This window comes from Podarcis tiliguerta, assembly GCF_965153285.1.
Source record: "Podarcis tiliguerta genome assembly, chromosome: 4".
Taxonomy (NCBI): Eukaryota; Metazoa; Chordata; class Lepidosauria; order Squamata; family Lacertidae; genus Podarcis; species Podarcis tiliguerta.
The window spans coordinates 49,422,173-49,440,000 of record NC_139537.1 but is presented as its reverse complement, the minus strand read 5'-3'; the positions used below and the strand labels follow the sequence as shown (position 1 = coordinate 49,440,000).

General features: G+C 39.3%; 1 protein-coding gene across 7 annotated transcripts in view; it reads left to right on the top strand.

Annotated features, from left to right (window-relative positions):
- Nucleotides 1-17,828, top strand: part of GRIK1 (glutamate ionotropic receptor kainate type subunit 1) — a 157,213-nt gene that overhangs the window by 117,646 nt on the left and 21,739 nt on the right. For 4 of the 7 annotated variants that reach the window (XM_083438603.1, XM_083438602.1, XM_083438601.1 and 1 more), the window contains exons 8-12: nt 299-406; nt 7,518-7,631; nt 8,116-8,319; nt 9,279-9,502; nt 17,683-17,801. In XM_083438603.1, the coding sequence (XP_083294729.1) occupies nt 299-406; nt 7,518-7,631; nt 8,116-8,319; nt 9,279-9,502; nt 17,683-17,801 (769 nt within the window). Of the gene's footprint in view, nt 1-298; nt 407-3,188; nt 3,234-7,517; nt 7,632-8,115; nt 8,320-9,278; nt 9,503-17,682; nt 17,802-17,828 lie in introns of all 7 variants that reach the window. The other 3 variants (XM_083438600.1, XM_083438599.1, XM_083438598.1) reach the window with 1 other exon arrangement.

The following is a 17,828-nucleotide window of genomic DNA, read 5'->3' as shown; positions in this document are numbered from 1 at the left end:
AGGACATATGACAGCTCAAAACTCTGCAATCCCATGAATTATTTTTGGTTTGAATGTTGTTGATGGATAATGTACCTTGGGGATGTTCCCCAAGTTCCATGCACATGTTGTTTTCTGTCCTTATATATAACTATTGATAATGCATTGAGTTGAATAAAATCAGAAAATCAATAAAAGAAGATTGTTTTGTTTGGAGTGTTTTTGAAAGGAATTCTACTAAGAAAGAGAGATTATGCACAATTATTTTTCATGGGCTTGAAAAGTTGACGCTACACATTATTTCTCTCTCTTTCTCTAGGCTCGTTGGGATGGTTTGACAGGGCGAATTACTTTCAACAAAACAGATGGCTTAAGAAAGGATTTCGATTTGGATATTATTAGCCTCAAGGAGGAAGGAACAGAAAAGGTAACCAGTTTGGTACCACTGTGTGCATGCTGTGAGCCAGACGGTGCAGACAGCAAGATTTTTATATATTCAAAGGCAGAAGGAACAATGAATATTAGGCACCTTGCTGTACAAATCTCACTGAAATTAATATGAAGTATGAGCATTTTTCTTCTTGTATATATCTCTCAATCATTTCAATGAAGTTTGTTCAACCAGACATCCTTGTGGTGTGCCTATTGACAGCATTATCCTGAAGCCTACACACTTAATAGAAGCAAATAAAAGTGGGTAGTTCAAAAGCTGGTAGTTCAGTTTTTATTTACCTCTTGTAGCTCGTAATAATTTCCAAGTGACAACCTAGATATAATACCCTAACCTAATTAGAAGCCACCTACCTGTGCAATTAGCACAGGGAACTGTGTGTTGCACAGGCAGTTCTCCAACAGAATTTAGTAGCAGAGTGCAATGCATAAAGCCCTATAGAGTATGCGGCAAACGTGGTGATAAACCGTTTACCCCCCATTCTGTTCTCCCTACCAAACAGCCGATGGGCGGCATAGCAGCTTATTTTACAGGGCTGTATGAATTCTACTTCCACTAATGCACATGCACACTGATAGACAGGGCTCCCTGTTTCTACTCTTCACATCCGATCGTCTTTGAATTATGTCTAATGTCATCATTTTATATCCGAAATATTTTTTCAGCTATACAAAGTAACATTCATAGCACCAACCCTAAACTCTAATCTTAACAAAGAAAAAACTGATTCGTATTCCTACTGAAATAAGTGAATTGGGTGGTACACTTTGGGAAAATATACACACACTCTTGGATCTTCATACATGCACAGACGCTGAAAACCAGCTTGTATATACCAGTCCTACTGTTCTAATGCAATTTCTCGAAAATAAATGGATTGAGGATTATAGTATACATATTTGGTAAAGAATGGCAGTACTTCTTTTTAAAGTAACCCTCCACCCTGTTTTAGCTATGTTTTGTCTTTTTCAGTATAAGTGAAGCAATGATTATTGCCCCAACCTAGTCATCTCCCCCACACACTGCAGATCCACAAGCACAAGTGTCCTGCTGCACAGTTGACAGTTCTAGTGATACACTTTCTGTATGCAAAGGCAGCTGTGGGATTCCACAATGTGGGGAAATGTTGTGAAGATAGGGCAAGGATCCACAATGCTTAGAGCTGGGGATGGGAGCAGGGAATTGTCCTTGGCCTTGTGCTGAGTTCCAGAGGTGCTGTACAAGATGAGAGGCAAGACCGCACCTGTCAAGGCCAGAGAAAATGTATGGACCTCTGAGTAAAGAATCACAGAACTGGAAAGTTGGAAGGGACCCCAAGGGTCATCTAGTCCAACCACCTGCAATGCAGGAATGTCATAAACCATATTAAGAGTCTCATGCTCTACTAAGAGTAGGAAGAGCTCTATTTCTCTGCATGCAGAAGACAGCATCTGATGCAAGCAACCTATGTCTGATAACAGCTACAGTCAGATGACTGTTCTTTTCTCACCATAGCCACAAACAGCTGTACACATGTGCCTTTCTTACACAGAGGGAATTACTCACAGGCAAGTGTATGTTGGCCAAAGGCATTGCCGCAGCAAAGCCACTTCATGTTTATTAACAGAGTAGCACTTGTTAACATTTTCTACCCCATTCTTAATTGCCCATGTCTGTCCACCTGCCTTGCGAACACTGCATTCTTTGAGAACTATGGCTATGATATTTCCCCATGGGGGCTCAATTACCTGCATGAAGAGCTTTACAGAGTCCTGCCCCCCACTCCAGTATGTGCACAGAGGTACACACAAGCACGTTATCTCTGGCGTTTTAATAATTGAACAGAAGGAAATAGCTGCAATGGTGATAGGCGAGAACACACAAAAATCCCATTTCCCAGAGCGCCCTGACATGTTGGCATGCCTTTCTGCCCGCATTGAGGGGAGGAAGGGATGAAAACAGGGCTCTGTTAAGCCCTATGGGGATTCTTTCACCTGCAGGGGCTATATCTACATAAGCAAAGATCATGTCATATATATTCTGTTCTTACTGCTTTCAGTCAGCTTTTGATTTAGACATCACACCCAAGCGAAAAGGTCAGGCACAGTCATATTTTATCAAGACAGCCTTGAGAAGCCTATAAACAATAGAGCTATCTAAACCCTCTATTTGTTACACAAGATGAAACATAAATAGCCTGCCTTTCTTAATAACATGCCTTAAGAAGCCGGTGGGTTTTTTTCCACTAGAAGAGCAACGTAAAACTACTCCAATCCAGAAAACTTGATTCCGCTTTACAAAAGCAGCTGCAAAGCTATTAAATCTATGTGTGGTGTGACCCCCATTCAAATTGATCTACTACTGACTAAATTATGGATTAACAACCCTCTTTATATAATATGGAACTGGTCTGTTTTTGGACAGGGCGGGGGGAGATGCTGGGACTCAGCGTGGGAAATCCACACTGTTATCAAAAAGCAAAATATGCATTAGATTTACAGTATTTATTTATTTAATCGTGGGGGGCTGTAGAGAGAAGAGATGAGGCACTGAATTCATTCTAACATGAGTAAATTTTCTAATTTAGTTAAATGAAAGGTCAGTACTACCAATTACTAAACACAATAATGTCTCAATCCTACAGTAAGTGGTTCTGTAAGTGTACATGCTATGGTAAGATTGAAATGAAAATGCTAAGACTATGTAAAACATACAGATTTGCTTTATATTTTGACTGAAGAACTGTTTTGTGTCCCTTTCTGTTCTTTTCTAAATTAAGGCTGCTGGTGAAGCTACTAATAATTTATATAAAGTATGGAAGAAGGTTTGTATATAGACAGATGATGTAAGAAACCTACAGGTTGAGTCTGAAAAAAACTCTTCCTTAGGGTTTCCACAAATGGTCTCCAATTGCAGTTTAGAGACAATAAAAGTCGGTCTTAGAATAAACTATGCTATGTAGTATAGACTTTTGATTAACCATTTTATCTATCCAGTTGTAGAATGCTGAAGTCACAGTGAGTTTTGGCCACAATCCGCTGAGGAGTCAGTATTATATGTAACAGCTTTCACTTTAGGGTGCAATCCTGCTATTAGCAATACTCATTTTAAGACCCTGTGGGATTTATACACGAGTAATAAGGCAGCTGGATTGCAGCCTTAATATTTTGCAGTGATACTGGAAAAATAAAACATCTGGAGGGCCGAGGCTGAGGTAGCCTGTTTTAAGAATTCCTTTACAATAATACAGTCTTTTTCTACTGAATAGTGAGATCAGATTATGGGAGTCTGAAATGCTGATTACCTTTCCACTGTATCTGATGGCGAAGTGTACAAAACTAGGACCAAGTTTTAAACACTATCTAGATGTTACACCCTAATCCAAAACATATGATATAGAAGTACTTTCCATTTATTTTGAGAAAGCTTACTTCCATGTAAATGCCACAATTAAGGGGCACTGTTTGCATGCACTTAGCCTTGCCCATTAAGGAGCTTCTCCAATTAAAAGAGAAATAGTGTATGCATGAGAACAACGTAAGTATTTTCCTATCACAGAGCAGGAAGCTCTCATTGCAGCCCACTTGTTTAAACCTAGGATAATGGTTATATATCTTGCAACAATATATCTATCTATCTATCTATCTATCTCTCTATCTATCTACACTCCAGGCATAGTATTATTAGTTACAGCTTTTCATCAATCTCATTATAACCTAATAAAATGCCTAATTATTAAACATATTTTAATAAGCAGTAAACTAGTCAAAGATTTTTTAAAAACCAATTTTTCTCATCAACTAATGTGTCATGATCTGACATATTGTAACAAATCTTTTCATTGTTGGTAGTTCAAGTTATTATGCTTAATTAATTTAATCCAAATTCTAATAAATAAAAAAAATGCACTGGACACTATTTGTCATATTTTATGCTTTGAACTTGTCACTAAACTGCAATAAATCTCCTGAATTCACCCTAGTGCTGTGGTACTTTGGTCTCGTTCCTTCAATGCCCTCCTGACCTTTCCCATAACTGTAAGGTTGGCCTACACTCTCATTCCTTTGATGCTAATGTACAGTGTATATATTGTATTCTGTAAATTTTGTGACTGTATTGTTCCCTTTTTAATTATTTTTTGGTATGAATGTGTTACAATTTCCCATTGTCAACAATTCCACACTCAGTGTAAGTACATCAGGAAACCTACAGGACATTGGTTTGTGGTAGCACACACATTTTACATGTATAACCTGTAGTTCAACCTCTGCTATCTTCAGCCAAAACCCATCAGGTTGCAGGGCTGGGAAAAAGCTTTGCCTGAGATTTGAGAATTGCTGCAGATTTGAGAATTGCTGAAGAGTGATAGACAGCATCGGACAACATGGCTCATTGGTCTGACTTAATACACAGTAGTTCCTTACAGTTATGACTTTATTGCAAAGACTGCAAAGAAAAAAATCTGAATCTATGAATAGTGTATCTTCCCCTCACTCCCAGCAAAACTATATTATTATACAAGTATTTCATTTATTTTAGAATCAATACCACTGAATTGATTCCCTCTGAAAGTGAATGAAAGAAAGCTTATAGTGAGAAAATAAAAATATAGCAGTGCTATTCCAAACAGAAGCAAAGAAAAGGATTAGATAGTTTGTTTCATTTTGATGCTGACAATCAGCCCCAGAATACTGAAACAAACAAACAAACAACCCAAAAATAGCCATTATTTTTTAACACAATACTTCAAAGAATATAGCTTTAATCATGAAAATTAAAGCAGGAATGAGGTATCAGCAGGCTGAGGCAGTAAAAACAAAGTAATTTCCTAAGAAAGCTAAGGATAGCCTGCAGGTTTTCACCCACTGAAGACCTGATTTTTTATTATTTCATCTATAGTACAGCACTTTCCTATAATGCCTTGCATACCTGAAATATCTATAACAGCTCAAATAACAATTAAGTATTGTACTTATTACCTCAAGTACAATACTTTTCAGAGAGGCAGTTCACACATTCCACTAAACATCACTGAAGAATCAACCCAAAGATGCTGATGGATCTTAAATTCAGAGAGGCCCTAATTTGAAATTATCTCGCCAAAGTCAATATTGACTACTGACAGATAATGGCGTCTTGCCAATTTCTGATTTCAAAAATAGTGCCCATCCAGGCTGAATTAAATCTACTAGGTCATGAGAAAAGCATAATAGAACAATGACAGATCATTGGCAGAATGGAACAGATCTGATGGATCAGGACTGAAATCCAGCAGGAGATTTGACAGAATCTGATAGATCACTAGTAGAGTTTATGTGTGTCTGCTGCTATTTGAGTTGTGTGGGTGTGAATCATTCATTGGGCTGGATCTGAAGATCTAAACTTTTAGACCCTGATACAAGTCACAGATTGTCCAAATGTGGTTTTACTGGTGAGACCACTAAAATAATGGTCATTGTAGAAGTTCTAATGGTGACCAATGGTATATATATAAGATCAGCAAGACACAGATTCAGACAGACAGCATCTTATCTGGCAGTCTTGGTATACAATATTATCAAGTGGTCTTAGAAAACAATCTGTCCAAATTTCACTGGATGAAGCATCAAGAAATCCAGATATGTATTAAGTATGTACTAATATAAATGCTACCTAGCTGGTGTATTTCACTTTCTTTCATTCATTCATTCATTCATTTATTTTATTTGTATGCCGCTTTTCCACAAATAACTCATGTTCAAAGCGGCTTACAATAAGGAAATAGGGATGCATTTCAAACGAACTCTACAAAAACAATTTCACAAAAACACAGCAAAAGAAAAATAATAACAAAACCACATGTCAATATTATACGTACAGTATAACAAGATTACTTTAAAAACATGCAGCATCTGTTAGCAAAAATGACAAGGGTGCTTCACAGTTTCACCTTAGAAGCAGAAACACCCTCTCCATTCAAGTAAATGCCAGTTGCAGGAATACAATTAATATGCCCATTTTTTGTAATGCAGATGACAGGTACAGGGGATCAAAGCATCCTTTGAGACTATGTGAGCTATTTGCATTGACAGGGAAGCCTTAGCACCAATGATGTAGATAGTGGTGGAGAAGGATTAAACTTCTTCTCTCTGACCTGCAGTCCCATTGCTGCCCCCCCCCCCGGAATCCACATTTGTGCAATCAACACATCTGCTTTGGCCCTACTCTTGGTTGTTTCACACTGGTCATTGATAGCTATTTTTCTTCCCCTGCAATTCCATTAAAGCCTAAGGGGGTGAAAAATTGAATTCATGCACAGTTGATTTTACAAGTATGTTATTGTTTGCTTTGCAGTTTACATGTATGCCACTAGATGGGATTTCAAATTCCACTGAAATAAGAAATCTGCCTCCTGAATAGATAGGCCTAAAGCACCTAAAAGTCATCTTGTTACAAAATGCTCCTGGGTTTGGAAAAAAGGCCAAGGCCAGATTTCCCTGCCTCTTTTGTTTTAATTTTCTGAGTTAGCACTGATCAGTGGGTCATTTTATTGGTTCTGTCATATACAATAGTCACAAAGTAACTAAAATAAATCTGTACCTTCAGCAGGTTTTAACAGAAGAGAAGGGCCAGTGAATATAGCAGCCTATTTCAGCATATTCTATAAACTGATGGATTAGAAAGGAAAGGTTTTCTTACGTTTCCACTTCACCTTTACAAAAACAACAACCATAAACCATGAATTTAGAACAGAAATGTAGGTGTTCCACAATGCAGGCTGGTTTGCTTAAACAAAACTATATATTTTTAATATTTTTATACATAACTAATGCAACACTCTTGTGACTAGGCCATCTCAGCCTGCTTTTTAATGAGCAATGTGTTTCCCTCGACTAACAGTACTCATAACCCATCATTTATTATAGATCTGCTACTTTAAAATGGAGCTGGTCTGCTCCTTTAATATCCTATACAACTTGTTTATTGCTCAATTGCTGTAACATACAGTTCTGCCTAAATAATAATAATTCCTGTGCAGAACTTTCAGTTGCATTTTTTATATGAACAACCCTTTCCTTAACACAATTAATGAAGGTTGGCAGCCATTTATCTAATTTGTTCTATGTAGATTGGGCTTTGGAACTCAAACAGTGGCCTTAATATGACTGACAGCAATAAAGACAGATCTACCAATATCACTGATTCGCTGGCGAACCGAACGCTCATAGTCACCACTATTTTGGTAAGTTTTGGCATGCGTTGTTGCTACTCTTTGTGTATTATCGTTGGTTAATTTACGTTGCCTTACTAACCACTTATTTAATCACTACACATTTTTGTTCATTCATGAAAGGGGTGGGTGTTTTCAGCCTCAAGAAGCTTTAGCAGGGGAACTTTCCCATCCTACCATCTCCCTGCATCCCCCATAAATCTGCTACAGAAGGTGAGGAGCAGCTATAATAAATGCTATAAACAAACAAATAAATAAATGTGAACTTTTCAGGGATCTTTGGGAAGCATTTCAGCTTCTTCACTAAAAATGTATACCAGACTTTTGACTCTGCCATAGTTTTATGCTACTGTGCTATTTTTTATATAGTATTTATTATTCTTAAGTAGCCCATGTAAAATTTTATCAGGAAATTAAGCCTTTCCTGTATTTTATCAATCACAGATGTACTTAAGAAGAATAATTTCTGAGACATGCCTTGTGTCTTTTCATGCAGGAAGATCCGTATGTCATGTACAAGAAATCTGACAAACCCCTTTATGGCAACGACAGATTTGAAGGGTACTGCTTGGATTTGTTGAAGGAGTTATCAAATATTTTAGGCTTCATCTATGAAGTGAAACTAGTGTCTGATGGGAAATATGGAGCCCAGAATGACAAAGGAGAATGGAATGGGATGGTCAAAGAACTCATCGATCACGTAAGATGGAATCATCTTCTTCATGCTTGTCAACCAGCAATAGCTGGATACATATATTTAAACTAGCAGGACACTCAGCCTTTTAAAAAATAATACTAATAGACAGAATAACCATTTGAGATGCAAGAAGAATTAGAATGGGAAAGTGTATACTGTATATACATATACTCAGGAAAGAATATAGTTATCAGTTTCTGCATAAAAAAAATTTTCCCTACAAGAGCCAAATTTTCTTCACCATGTGGTAAGCAGTTTAGCTGCATCTTATAAGAACTTTGAAGGCTCCGTGTCAACAGCCAAAGAATGCTGGATAGATCACAAGGAAGTGGAAACTTATGACTACTTTTTCTCCATACACTGATTGGTCCACTGTATCTGTTTAACTTGTCACTTTGCTCCTCTAGGGTATAATCCCCAGCAGCTTTCTTTAGCAGGAGGGAGGCTTCAAAGTTCTTAACAAGCAGAGTCAGCCCATTTCTTATGTGGTGAGCACAATGCATAGTCTACCTATTACGATATAGACATGGAGACATCTAATATGTGCACCATTTCTCTTGGAAGCATGGGTGGGCCTATTGTAGCCACAACCACATGATGCCAAGATTATCTGCAGTGGTACATTTGTATTTACCACATGACAGTTTTGCTGTGAAAGTGTCAGTCTGGAAGTCCTATGGAAAAAGGCTGTAACCACTTTAATGCTTCTTCAAGGCATCACTGCACCACACACTCTGAATTATTACTATGAAATTAACATAGTTTGAATGATGCTATATTTCCTCCCCATTGAGCTTCAATGAGAAAGTTATTTTTCATTTAAATTTTATCAGTGCTTACAGTTATGAGCAAATGAATCTTATTTGTGTCAGTACACTTGAGGAAAGTGAAGAAATAAAAAATGTGGGTAAATTATTATTATTTTTTTAATGACAATATTATTTTCCAATTTTTGTCCTCAGAAAGCTGACCTGGCAGTTGCTCCTCTCACCATCACCTACGTAAGAGAGAAAGTCATTGACTTTTCCAAGCCCTTCATGACGCTGGGAATCAGTATTTTGTATCGGAAGCCCAATGGCACAAACCCTGGTGTTTTCTCCTTTCTAAACCCTCTTTCTCCTGATATTTGGATGTATGTCCTCCTAGCTTGCCTTGGAGTCAGTTGTGTGCTCTTTGTCATTGCAAGGTAAGTTGAAAGGTCATGTCTAACACTAAGCCACATTAATAACTCTTTTTCTATACATTGTACACTGACCACATACATTATTCTTGTCTCCAAAATAATAATCACATGATATTCTGTGCACTATTCTATACATAATATTGTGAACTCCAGAGCTTTATTATTGTAGAAACAGGAAACAGAAGAATTTGTAGAGCAGATGGGGTTTCTACAGTCAATTGGCATATTAATAAAGGGTTAAAGGTAAAGGGACCCCTGACCATTAGGTCCAGTCGTGGACAACTCTGGGATTGCAGCACTCATCTCCCTTTACTGGCAGAGGGAGCCGGTATACAGCTTCCGGGTCATGTGGCCAGCATGACTAAGCCACTTCTGGCGAACCAGAGCAGCTCACGGAAACACCATTTACCTTCCTGCCGTAGTGGTACCTACTTATCTACTTGCACTGCATGCTTTCAAACTGCTAGGTTGGCAGCAGGAGGGACCGAGCGATGGGAGCTCACCCCGTCACAGGGATTCAAACCGCTGGCCTTCTGATCAGCAAGCCCTAGGCTTTGTGGTTTAACCCACAGCGCCACCCTGTAACCTAAGGGGTTACAGTAACCTAAGGGTTACTATTACCATATTGAGAAAAAAACAATACTATGTTTTTTAATGAATACTTAAAGCTCCTTTACATGGCATCACTGGCTAAAAATAGCCAGAGTTAACAAGAACAAAATGAGAATATGTGGGGGACGGGATGGGGACGACGACAGGGGGATGTGCCTTTCTACTCCATACTAAACTGCAAAATGTCCCTGCAATGTGGTAACGTTGTCAACACACTACTATATTAGCACTTGTTGGCATCCCTCTATGCAGTGTGTATGGAGCTTGTGGGCTACCCAGACAACAAGACCTCCATCTCGGTCTCATGGATGTTAGCACTATACATCAGGTTACTTATGATGGTTGAGAACAGAAGGGCTTCACACTGTCTCTTGACTTGACTATGGCCAGGATACGCAACATGTCACATGCACTTGGGGAGGGACTGGCAACTAGATATACAGCTGGAGTTACTTTGTACTATAGTCTTTCTCTGCAAGGCATTTAACCAGCGCTTTCCAAACTATAACTGAGGGAAACATGAGATGTTTTGGATTTTTTATTAGATATTTTCAGTGGACTTCCCTCCCACTTCCACCCTCTGTGTCTTCTACAAAGCCTTTACTGAAGGTCAAGGCATCTTCGGCCTGGATAATGCGATGAAGCTTGTACAACCTACCTCCCCTGATTTTGAACAATTCCCTCCCCTCCCCCACACACATTCCAGGCCTTTCTTGGGAGGGGGGTGTCCCCTGACCACCAGAAGAGAGACTTTATGGTTGTGCAGCACAGCCCAAGATCAATAATGAATGGACATCATCGGGCCCGTGCAGAGTTTGTCTGAGGCCTAGGGCGGGAATCTTGTTCTTGGCATGACAGCATAACTTCAGCAGACTGAACAGGACTCCCTGACTAGCTTAGTCCTCCAAGGCCCAGGGCAAGTGTACCTGGCTGCTGCCCGTCCCCCTCCATGAGCCTGCACATAAGTAAACAATGTCTGGCTGAGGCACACTGTCACAAGCAGAGTGTTGGTTTGCTTCAAAGACCACTTGCAATACATTTGCAGCAATTTCATGTGCCACCTGAACTGTTTGTGCTCTCTATAACATTTCCCAGACTCTTCCACAGTATGTGGGGATTCTGTTGCTGGCATACTGATGCAGAGAAGTTCTTTACAAAGTAAAAAGTTTGGAAACTCCTAGATTACATCATAGTACTGTGAATAAATCAATTTGGTTCAACCAAAGTGATTTTCAAAGTAGATCTGCTATCAAACTGTACTTTTTAGGGTTGTTTCATACTTTAAAATGAACAGTTAGAGCAAAATATCCAAAAACCATATTCAACTTAGTTGTACATGTGTCAGAGAGAAAAGCAGAGAGTGAAATTAATGGTTGGTTTTCCATGCAAATCCTAAACAAGGCTGTTGCAAGTGCAGCCACTGTTTACAGTCATAAACTCTGGCAAACTCTGCTCACTGTACCATGAATAATAGATTTGACTCTGCATGGACCATGAACTCATACATGACTAATAACAATCTGACCATCGTTGACAGATTTCTTTTGTCTTCTGTGTAATGAGCCAAGACTGAAACTAGCTCTAGTCTCTAAGAAAAAGATGGGTGAAAGTAAGTAACCTGCAGCTTCCTCTCTCTTGGGCTTGATTCAGCAATGTCAACACAAGATGCTCTGAATGAATGCCAATCTCCAAACGTTGACATATCCACTTAGTTGTAATAGCTAGATATGAGCATTTTTTGTTATTATTACCAGCTTTCTCTTCTAGCAAAGTGTTTGTGTCCTCAACAGTTATCTGAGAAGCAGATACTTAGCAGTATTTTCCTAGCATGGAGATGAAATGATAAGAAAAGCTTCTGCCAGGCATGAGCTCTTTAGGATGCAGAAGTTCTAACAGAAAAGAAAGGTGGAATCTCTAGTGATTCCTTCCTTTCATATTAGGACAAAATGTTTAGATGCTTCTCCAGTTATTTGGAGAAGCTTTACAGATGTTAAATGCTTTTAACATTTTAGAATTTTCAACGGGCAAGTGAAGTGTCCAGACAACAGGTCAGGGGGCCATGAATTGCTAACTAGAATCAAAAAACACCACACAGGGATCTCTGCAAGCTTATTTCTTTTTTTGTAATTTTTAAAATCAGTTTTCCAATATACCCCCAATAATAGCCAAATTATAACAATAACAATTAACTCCCAAAACAACAGCTACATAATTAATGATTTCCATTCAGGATTTTATAATATATAAATTTATAACGCTTCAAGTGAGGAACTCAAACTATTATCTTTATTCTGCCCTTAATGGTGGCATACGAGGGTTTTTGCCAGGCAAAGTGCTTTTGCACTGAGCGCCTCTCTACCTCCCACATTCCATGCCAGACCGAAAGCCAGGTACCAAAACGAATTGCAAGTGAAGCCCATTCCCCCCTCCCCCGTCCCTGAGGGGAATTTGCAAGGATGATTTACCCTCCGTCATCCTTTTTGCTCGTCGATGATCCCCCGCTGTCATGGGGGCTGCCTCCATTAAGGCAGGCGGGACCGGAAGCCCTCTACAAACTTATTTCTGAGAATAATTAATTTTCTTCATTTAAAATTATATTTTCTTCTATTTTCAATATACCTCATTTTTATAATATGCTCACAGATATGCACACATGCACAAAAACACCCTTGAGAAGTTGTACTTGCTATTATTAGATTTCTTCTCAGCGCATCACCACAAGATTTCCAGGTGGGTTACAGCAATGCCAAAACACAATATTACAATCAGCTAAAACAATTTACAATCAAAAGAACCTAAAAACATCTTTTTCAGGTGTCAAAGTCTAGGGCTACGAGATACGTATTCAGCACATAACTAAAGCTATATGATGAAAATGCCAGAGCAGCTTGATGGGGAGGTAATTCCACACATTAGGGGCAGCACAGAGTTTTCCCTTTTGCAGACTGCCATCATCCTGACCTTCTGAAGGTGATGGAGCTTCCAACAGATCTCCCATCACTGATCTTAACACCAAGAGGGTCTGTATGGAAGGTTGGCTTTCAAATACGTAGCTAGCCATACTCATATATGAACTGCTTTTGAAAAACATCTCAATTACCCCTTTGCGTGTGGCCTCACCAACCTCTCCAGTAGTGAACAATGGGCAGTGGGGTTGAACCACTCACCTGAACTCTCTCTGGCTGAGTCGCTGCAGAACACCAGGGGGAGAGGAAGACAAGGGAGGCAGGCAGACAAGGTCAGCATGGTGCAAACACACCAGTGAAGCCAATCCAATGCTCTGGCCTGTGCATTTGCTCTAGGCCAACCTTACTGCTGCCTCCACCTCTTTGGGTCAGTATGCAGCAGCAACTCAGCTGGAAGGAGGTAAAATGAGCAGCACAGCCCCACTACGTTCTCTGCTACTGCCCTGTATAGAGAAATGGAATCCATAGAAGTGTTTTCAGAACTCTGAGCTATGATTTTAGACAAAAATAACTTTGGGATATATTATACTATGATTATCAGCACATGCTCTCTTTGGGAGAAAAGATGGCTAAGGAGCTAAGATAACAGAACTCAAATTACATTTTTTAAAAAAAAAATGCCAGAACATTCTACTTACACTTCCAAATTGTTTTTTATCTTCCAAAGCTATGATTCTTTTTGCCATTCATTGGTGATATCCGTTGTCATAGATTTTCTTGACCTTTTGTGTTCCAGATGTAAACTACTTTCCACATGAAATGCCTAAACTATTACAGCGGTGCAATAGAAATGGAAAAGTCATTTGTTTCTAATAATACAAAGCTTTTAGAAGTAAATTATATTGGAATTATTCTGTGGGCCTTTTTCAGTCCAAGAAATGTGCCACTTTGGGTGACTGTATTTCTTGAAGTTTTCATTGTGTTAAAGAAATCATTTTAACATGATATATTTGGAGTGTAGTCCAGTAATTCTAACTTGCTGTCCATTTTAAGAAGCCAGTATCTGAGCAACACAGTCACACTTTACTTGCATTTTTGCAAACATCGCTATATTGCTTATGCACCCCTAGCACAAATGCTTTGCTTTTTAATACTGAATGCAGTATTAATAGGACATAAATGCACATATGTGGAGTGATAATTGGTTCTCTTCCTAGGGAGCCTATTGGTTGTGCCAGAATTGGAAAATTTTAGACATCATGCCTGCACTATTTATAGAATGGGGCATCTAGTGGTAGATTCGATTCTGCAAGAGGGTCTTGAAGTCTAGAGAAAGGAGGGGAGGTTATGTGATGTCCTGCAGCCTTGTGGGTGGTTTAACATATTGTTAATGCTGCTAAAGGATGTTATGTATGCATACTATTATGCCTAGCCGCAGCCACTGACTTCCGCCAAATTAGAATTTAATCCAATTTGATGTATTTCTTTCACAGCAGCCTCCTGCACAATATGTTAAGAGCCTCAGGCTTGCACTGAGGTGAACAGAGGAAGGTGAATTGGATTAGGTTTCAAATGCCAGTTGCTCTCAATATTTAAAGGGCATTTATGTCTTTTATTTATTTTTACATTTATCATAACTATATAACAGTGATTTCCTCACATCTTAAAAACAGCTAATACTACCTCAGATTGATGACTTTTAAAAAGGAAATAAAAGCTAGAAGCAGTGATAGTGACCGAGGACGCAACAAAATATACTGTACTTTTTGCTGGATACATCAGTCTGAAACAATTTTGTTGAATGTTTTCCTATGGTTGATGGAACATGCATTCAGTAAATCTAACTGAACCAATGTCAGTTCCAAATCGAGGTGAACCTGACCTGCAACCAAGATCCAGCCAATGATGTTTACCCAATGTCAGTTCTGTAGGTCTGCCTTCTGCTTCCTGTAGGACAGCCCTGCAGTTGGCAGGAAATGCAATAGAGTATGCCACATAACATAATTTGCCTTGAATCCCAACTTGGGAGAAAGACAGAATAATAATAATAATATTAATAATAATTGGAGTGCATCTTTATCTACAAGGTCTGAAGGAAGTTGCTCCTACTCAGCATTATGGGTTATATTTCATGATAGTCCTACTCAGAGAAGACCCACTGAAGTTAATTGACATGACTAACTTAAGTTCATCAATTTCAATGGATCTGCTTTGAGTAGGAGTTAGTTGAATACAACCCTGCGGTTTTTTTAAAAAAAGAATTTTTAAAGAAGAAACCAGGTCCCTGTACACAGTGGAAGTCCTTCATGGCTGTAATTCAGAATACAGATTTACTTCTATTTGATGGACAAGTTTTAGGTCCATCCATCCATCTTTTGTTCCACAGATTCCAGATAGAGCACATAAGCTGCTTTTCTACAAGGGAGCAAATCATACTAAGGTTATCTAGAGGGTTAGGCAATAGTGTGGGCGGGAGGTGACACAGACCAATTTAGACCAATTTCCCCAGCTCCTTCCCCCAGTGCATGTTGTCTGCCATAATAGTTTGCTCTCGAGAGACCTCCATACTGTGCTAGTATTGTCCATTGCTGTCATTTTGAGTATAATAAGCATGCAGTGGGGGAGCCAACAATAAGTAGGCAATGGATAGCAAGGGACAGCAGGTAGGTCAGCTCATTTAAAACTGTCATATGAGCAGGTGTAATGAGCTCTGATGCTCAATTAGACTCAATGTTGCTATTCTTGTGCTTTAAATACAAGAACTTGGGTTTTTTAATGGGACTTTATATAATGCATGTATTTTTTTTCTTGAAGCTATATTCTGCATCTTGTGTTACAGTTTTTTTTAATTATCTATTGTACCAATAATGATGATGTTATTTAACTAACAGCATCCTAAACTAAAAACTGTTTCAATTAGTGCCTTCATTATTATCAGTGTTCATTGCTTCAAGCCTAGCACAGCACTCTAGTTGCAAGAGTGCATAAATTCAAAGCTTAATTATATTGTTAAAACAGCAATTAAAATGTACTGGCATGACACTGTCAATTAAAGCCATATTCATAAACATCACAATAAAAGTATGCCCTACAGCTGTGATAATCAGCAACAGGCAGGATTCTGTGGCTAGGGCAGTCTTAAAATAATTTTGTGAAGTATAGATCACAAAAGAATACAGTGTCCATTTTCTGCAAGAACTGAGGGTATCTGTTTGCAAAAGGGTAATTTATAATTTCTTCCGTTGACCCCTATAATGCTTGAGCACAAGAACTCCTTCACAATATCAACCAACTTTTATTAGCCATTTCATTTCTAGAAACACGTGTCATAGATCAGCAAGTAGAAACAGATTTTTATTATTTTTTGCGTAGGAATGCAAAACATAGATACAGTGGTACCTCGGGTTACATACGCTTCAGGTTACAGACTCCGCTAACCCAGAAATAATACCTCGGGTTAAGAACTTTGCTTCAGGATGAGAACAGAAATTGTGCGGCAGTGGCGCAGCAGCAGCGGGCGGTCCCATTAGCTAAAGTGGTGCTTCAGGTTAAGAACAGTTTCAGGTGAAGAACGGACCTCCGGAACGAATTAAGTACGTAACCAGAGGTACCACTGTACAAGAGTTAGGAAGAGCTTTGCATCTGGCATCGCTGGGATATATGTGTGAAGCTCCTGCATAAAGAGAAGATGAGAAGAGTACCTGTAAACATGAAAGGGGTGTGTGTGGTGGGCGAGGTCCACTTATGAATCCATGCCATGTACTCAAGTGTTCAGAAATATTTCACCCCTTCACGATGAGAAGGTGGAAAATGAGGCGGAATGGCTGGCACAGCCGTAAGTTAAACTGCAAACCACGCCCCCTCCAAGCCTTACCTGTGGGCGTGGTGTGCCAGCCAGGTGACTGGGGCAGGGGGCGTAATGCCCCCTGCGTGATGCAGAAATCGCATCCCGCCCACAACACACACCCCTCATCCACCTCTTGGATGAGGAGAGGCTTATTCACAACTGCAGTATGAAGAGTGAATTGACCCTAATTTGTGGCACCACAAATATACACATCTGAATAGTGAACTGGATGGAAATGATCCGAACATTTATGTGGATCAATTCCTTTTCCAGAAATCAAGCTGTTCAGGCTGAAGTCCTGTAACGCTTACTTGGGATCAAGTCCCACTGAACTTGAGGCTTACTTCTGGGTAGGCATGCACACGGTTGCACTGCCTGCCTGGAGAAAGCTGAGAGCAAACGAGTGCATTTGGCAAGAACACATCTGAGGCAACAGTCTTCTCTGCATCACAAAGAGTCTTCAAAACTATAGTTCAAGGGTCTTCAAAACTATAGTTCAAGGGTCACCTGGAAAGCAAGTGTCTGGAAGCAGTTTTCCTTCTCTTTGAAGAGTGTGCTGGACTTATTAGAATCAAAGTACAATTATCGTTAAGGCATGTGACTGACTCTGGTGCTCTAAAACCTGCCTGCTGCATTGCCAAGCTGCCTTGGAACTTCTATGCTGTGGCTGTACATTTATGAATATGGCCTTAATTTTCTTCTCTTTTGTTTTCCTCATTAATCTTTGCATTTTGTGCATTGTTCAGCAGGTTTGCTGGTGCTGTCTGTATTTTTTTTAAAATCTGATGTTTACAAACTGTTTCTGTTAACTACCACAGGTTTACACCCTATGAGTGGTATAACCCCCACCCGTGCAACCCTGACTCAGATGTGGTGGAAAACAATTTTACTTTACTTAATAGTTTCTGGTTTGGAGTTGGAGCTCTCATGCAGCAAGGTACACCGGTTACACCTCATTACTGCA